The sequence below is a fragment of the Cyclopterus lumpus genome, chromosome 14 (genome assembly GCF_009769545.1).
Source record: "Cyclopterus lumpus isolate fCycLum1 chromosome 14, fCycLum1.pri, whole genome shotgun sequence".
Classification (NCBI taxonomy): Eukaryota; Metazoa; Chordata; class Actinopteri; order Perciformes; family Cyclopteridae; genus Cyclopterus; species Cyclopterus lumpus.
The window spans coordinates 13,030,737-13,037,001 of NC_046979.1; the positions used below are offsets into that span (position 1 = coordinate 13,030,737).

The window sequence follows — 6,265 nt, forward strand, 5'->3', positions numbered from 1 at the left end:
CAGTCACACTATTGACATATCATCATGTTTTAAATTCATTCATTATATTTACTACTATTGGTTCTGCTCATAGCCTCTACTGGTACTTGGTCTTTAAAATACTCATTCCTCAGCATCAGTTTTTCCTCTCCATCAAGTTGCAGCCCTGATGTTTGGCAGTGCCTGGCTGACCTCTGTAACATGCTGGCACGTGTAGACCATGAGGAAGTGCCGCTGTACAAAGTCGACACTGAAGAAGTTGAGGGAGACGAGGAGTTGACTGTGCTGCAATTGAAGGAGGACCGCCTGCTTGCTGGCTTTGTCCCACTGCTTGCTGCACCACAAGAGCCTTGTTACACAGACAAACACACTGACATGGTGAGCGGAAAGTAAAGGTGTTGTTTCTTTTTGATGTAACACTTCAGTCCTGGTACATACTTCTACTCCTGTGAAAAAGAAAAACATTCTTCTGTCACCTTCAACATGCCAGATTTGACACAAACCACTATGGTCCTCTTCCAGTTCTCATGCACATATACCTCCATTCTCTTTCCTTAGGCAATAGCAGCAGACTGTAAGAGAGTGACGGTGCTGAAGTACTTTCTGGAGGCTTTGTGTGGACAAGAAGAGCCTCTGTTGGCCTTCAAGGGAGGCAAATACATCTCTGTGGCAACTTCTCCACCTAACCACTCAATAGATACAAGGAGCAGGCAGGATTCTCTAACGGAGAAAGAGGTGACTGGTTTTCTCCTACTTTCCCTCTAAAATACGTTTCCTCTTCATCAGGCTCCCTCTTGTTTTCATCTCTGACTGCACAAAGACATACGCAAAACTGTGTAAATAAAGTCTTCACTGCAGTTCAGCGGGTCTGTTGAAAATAGTGGAAGCAAAATTGCTGAAAATGTGTCTTACCCGTGTCTGTTTGGCAGGCTGATGTCATAGTCGAGGCAGAGTCGTCTCTCTCCGCATCAGAAGTAGAGGACGAGGCGGGAGACGGTGAGAATGACATAAGACAGCTGAAGGCGCGACGTCACGCCCTCACAAACAAACTGGCACAGCAACAGAAGCGCAGGGATAAAATACAGGTAAAACAGATGTATACATTCAAAACATTACATCACAATGGATTTCCATGTTTAAAAATTAGTCTGAATGTCTGAAATTTTATATGTGGAATAAATGGAAAAAAAAGACTTTAAATCAAATGTAACGTGTGTTCCAGGCGGTGCTGCAGACAGGTGGGCAGTTGGAGCTGGAAGTGAGGCCTCTCTTTTTGGTTCCAGATACCAATGGATTCATTGATCACTTGGGCGGGTTGAAGAAACTCCTTCAGTGTGGAACATACATAATAGTTGTGCCACTTATCGGTAAGACTGAAACGAAAAGAGGAAATTAATGGATGAGTACGCTCGCTAGTAAGCTGGATGAAGAAGGATTACATTGTGTTGATGTGACATGTTTAGAATCATGAGAATGCCCAATTTGTCTGATAAGTGTAGAAAAAGGACATCTTTGTTTACGTATACTTATTACTTTACTCATGTGTGTTCTTTCGCACAGTGATTACAGAGTTGGATGGCTTGGCTAAAGGCCAGGACAACTTCGGGGGAGGAGTGGGGTCAGGAGGACGGAGCACTGGCGGTCGTGGCAACTATAATGTTACTGCTGCCCATGTGCGGGCCGTGCAGGAGAAGGCCCGGTTGGCAGTGGCGTTCCTGGAGAAAGGATTTGAAGCCAGGGAGCCGTACCTTAGGGCCTTGACGAGCAGAGGAAATCAGCTTGAATCTATTGCCTTCCGCAGTGAAGACACCTCTGGACAGCAGGTGAAAGCCCAAATAAATATAGCTCGAAATGTTTGTTTCGTAATATTTAGTCTTATTACATTTTGGTGATTTGGTTTCAGATTGTGCGATGACATGAGCTTTTTCTTTTGCTGGGAAGCAGTGGTTGACTTCTGGTTGACGATTACTACTTGAATCAAATGTCTGTACAATTTTTCTTTGGCTTAGTTTTCTATTTTTCCTCAGGGTACCAACGATGATGTGATTCTGTCCTGCTGCCTCCACTACTGCAAAGACAAGGCAAAGGATTTCATGCCTGGTCAGAGAAGTATGTAATTCATTCAGTGTACATATGTTCCAACACGCATACAAACGTGGCATCTGAAGTGAATAACGTTTATCTCTTGCTACTCTGGCTTTAACCTCCCCACTTACAGATGGGACAGTGAGGCTACAAAGAGAGGTGGTACTCCTTACAGATGACCGTAACCTGCGTGTCAAAGCATTGACCCGCAACGTCCCAGTGCGAGACATCCCTGCTTTCCTTAGCTGGGCCAAAGTGGGCTGAACCAGGCTAAACTGGAGTCAAAGGAACCCAACTGCTGAAGCCTGCTTGCCACTCAGCCACGAGAGAAGACACACTTGAGCAGAGAAAGAAGTAGAGGAGATAACAGGGGAGAGGAAATGATAAAGAAAGCCACTTCATATGAAAGCAAAAGCAATAAAAGCCGGGTGGTTTCACTGAGCGTTTCCCCCTTGTGATGAAGTGTGCGTGTGTGTATGCATGTGTTAAGATCAGTGGGCTTCCCCAGAAAGAGTCAGGGAGACTTGACAAGTCTCAGGAAGGCTGGACTGGAAGGAGGGATGAAAGAGGCGAGTGGTTGGATTTGTTAGTTGTCTGGTCCAGCCTTGAGCATCTGCGCCTAGTTGGTGAGTGTGTCCTCTGCAAGCAGTGTGAAAATATGAGTCTGGTGATGAGAATGAGACAGAAAGAAGAGTGTTTATGGTCATGTAATTGATTCAGGACAACAGCAATGAAGGCCATAACTCTTCCACACTTCTCATCGGGCCCAGTCGCATAGAGTGCTTTGGCCTCTACAGCAGAGCTGAGATAACAGTAGGTGGAGAGAAGCACAGCTGGAGGGTCTTTGTCAGCACAGTAAAAAGTGTCTGATTGTAGTCTGGGTTAGTTGAGCCCTTGTCCAACTTCAACACCTCCAAGTTATCGCATGCAGGTATGGTATTTCCTGCTAACTCAGGAAGTGTTTAATGCCTGTTTGGTAACTTGGTTTGTTCCTCCAGCTTGATGCTGATATTAAGTAAGGACACATGTTACAAGGACATGTTTTGATAAAGTCTACAACAACAAAAAACATTGATTCTTAATAAAATACTTAATTTTTGTTTTTACTTGTTTTTGATCTCATGTGTAAGGAGTTTCTTTGTTCTCCATCGGGGGCCATTTCTCCATTTTGTTGACATTTGCAAACATTTCTCAAAACAACCCTGATTTTATGTTTTTTTGTTGTGAATGTATTTGTGAATAATCTGTTTCTGGTTTTGAGCAGTATAACAAATATGTAATATTTGATATAGCAAGACTACTCTGTTGGTTTGGAGTGAGTTTTCAGTTGCCGAATATTGTTTTATATTGACTATCTTTATGGAATTTAGCCCTTTTGAACAAAAGTCCACCCATGTATCATTTAAAACAAAACAAAACAATATGAAGGAAAAAAAAGTGCAAATACTGTTGGACCCAGTTCTGCCTTGGATGTTAGAAGAAGGCGTGGTCCCTGAAATTGACGGTTCTATTATCGAGTACCATTTGTGTCTAGTTTGCTTTATTTTCTATTCAGCTTTACACTCAGTCATGTTGTGCTTTTCAGTTCATACTTTTTGATAAAATGTTTTTAATCACCAATATTTTCCTCCTCAGTGTGTGATTTTCCGCAGCTTTGAGCATCGTAGGTCATATAAGTCATATACTCACTTTTCTTTAATTAAAATAAGATACATGAGGCATACAACCGCAAATTATAGCATGTAGAATTTCCAGTGTGTGTTTCTATGTGCATATGAGATGATGTCTGGATGCCCAAAATACATGTAATCTACACCCATGTTCTATTATGTCGCATCATACACAACTCATTCACTCGTCACTGTTTGATCATATGGATTTAGATTTAGGATAATACTGTATGTAGAAGTGGCTACCTTGCTTTGTATGTGTCTTGTTCCTTTTTCAGCTACAATTTATGTCAGGAGTATTTGTGACAACCGTGCGACAAGTTTATTAGTTTTTACCCTCTGTTCTGGTGTTCAGTGGCTTTGCTTCAGTGTTGGTGCAAATGTAGTCCATATATATATAGTCAATTTAACACGTATTACTTATTCATCATCCATCAATAAAAACAATTTTACGGCAGGTTTTTTGTGATATCAGATTTTTGTAAGAATTGGGTCTTTTTCCCAGCAGACATTTTGACTTGTCTTCACAGGAAAGGTACAGGTGTTACAAATAGCACTAATAATAATAATAATAATACTTTTCTAGACACTCAAAGACGCACTAATGATGCCGTGTTATATTTAAGTGTCCTATTGGATTTGAAAATGGTGCACCGGTGTGCACCATTTTAAAACTTTGAAATTGAAGCATTCATTTTATCATTTACACCTGTATGTTTCCTTCTATGACCTGTCTAATGTCTGCTGTGAAATACAACCTATATTTGTGCTGCACACAAATACATTCTTAGTGTTCACATTGCCTTTATCTTAAAGCAGAAGCGTACAGAGCCAGACCATCATTTACTTTTTAAAATCACTGGATTCGTGAAGGTCTTGTTTTGTATACATTTAGATTCAATTACAATTTAGATTCCAACAAACAACTCTGGACAGAGTTGAAATGTATTTCTGAACACTAAGATACATTTAGTACGAGCAAAATGTTGACACAATAAAATGTAATGGAATCTATTAATAAACCCATAATCAAATAACAACATGCATTCTACAGATAACCAAAGTATCTGCATATATATATATATATATATATATATATATATATATATATATATATATATATATATATAAACTGACATACCAAAACCTTTACATGTATGCCCTCATGTGGTAGAAGAAGGTGGGAGATGGAACTAAAGAGCCAGTATTGAGTTTTGGGTCTAGCGCTTCATTACATGGAATATCTTGATAAACTGATACAATAGACACACACATGAGGGATGTATAGGTTAAGGACATCTAAGGGGAAAACAAGTATAATGATCATGATTATTTTCTAGACATGGCTCAAAATAAAATAACAATTAACCAATTTTCCACCTTGGGATTAATAAAGTATGTATATCTATCTAAAATACTGAACTGCTCTGGTTTAGTCCTGATATCTATTCTTAGGTGTGACAAATTGTCAAATTTAAAACTCCCATGATTTAACTCACTCTTCTATAACAAGCAGCTACTTATGAACGTGCATCTTCAGAGAGCATAAGCGAGAGAGATGCTTCTTCAGCATTCACCCTGTTCAGTTCTAGTTTGAATAAACGTCCATGGTTACTCTGTGATTACATTATATGTACATGTGTATTTGAGACAGAAAGTTCTGCAGCCTGTCCATCCATATTATTTGCTCCAGTGTACTACTGTGCCTGGATACAGACCACACAGACAGGACCCGATTCCCATCATCATGACAACAGGCCGACCAAGCAACCAATCAGAGCCCTCTGAGCCCTATTCTGTGAGATGATTGGTTTCTCAGCCTGCAGCCTGTTGTGGAATGCCCATCTTTAACCTCTCTGCTGCCATGCACATTGCACATATTATCCCATATCGTCTGCATGCAGATTGCAGTTACATGTCCTTTGAGATGTGGTGTCACGTCTATGCTGACATGAGCTGTTGTCATGCGAGAACTAGAACATCTTAATACAATGTATAGAATAAACAAAGGCTTCAGCTAAACAAATGTATACTTCCCTGATGTAATCACAATATGATGTTAAACTGGCAGTACCGGAAATGGAAACATGTGTACAGCACACCAATTGATTCATGTCAATTGCCAAACTGCTGGGGACTGGGGAGTCAACAATGATCTGGTATATGTCCACTTCCTATAATGTAACCATGTAACAAGTCATATCAGCGGGTCATAGACTATAAGGTACTGTACACACCACAGAGTGAAAGCTGACAGGTCCATCAGAGGATATAATCATGGTATTGTAATTAAATGTCAGTGCAAGATTACACCGTATTGTTTTGACCACACTATTACTGTTAAGAGAAGAAATTATGCGTTCTAATGCAAAACCCAATCTTCTCATCATACTCGGGCCAAGGACCGTGTGTCCCGACACATTGAGAGGAGCTGCCATTGTTCGAGGATACATAAAATAGTGTTTAACAGTAGTTAAACGAGAGGCTATTTATAGTAGACACCAGATTAAGACTGAAACTGTTAATCGGAT

The 6,265-nt window shown here is 40.3% G+C and overlaps 1 protein-coding gene across 5 annotated transcripts in view; it reads left to right on the forward strand.

Annotated features, from left to right (window-relative positions):
* Positions 1 to 4,191, forward strand: part of smg6 (SMG6 nonsense mediated mRNA decay factor) — a 12,193-nt gene extending 8,002 nt beyond the window's left edge. For 2 of the 5 annotated variants that reach the window (XM_034549675.1, XM_034549676.1), the window contains exons 13-19: positions 120 to 357; positions 538 to 714; positions 909 to 1,064; positions 1,202 to 1,346; positions 1,540 to 1,802; positions 2,007 to 2,088; positions 2,198 to 4,191. In XM_034549675.1, the coding sequence (XP_034405566.1) occupies positions 120 to 357; positions 538 to 714; positions 909 to 1,064; positions 1,202 to 1,346; positions 1,540 to 1,802; positions 2,007 to 2,088; positions 2,198 to 2,328 (1,192 nt within the window). In that variant the 3' untranslated portion in view covers positions 2,329 to 4,191. The remainder of the gene's footprint in view (positions 1 to 119; positions 358 to 537; positions 715 to 908; positions 1,065 to 1,201; positions 1,347 to 1,539; positions 1,803 to 2,006; positions 2,089 to 2,197) is intronic. The other 3 variants (XM_034549677.1, XM_034549678.1, XM_034549679.1) reach the window with 2 other exon arrangements.
* Positions 4,192 to 6,265: the final 2,074 nt, after the last annotated feature.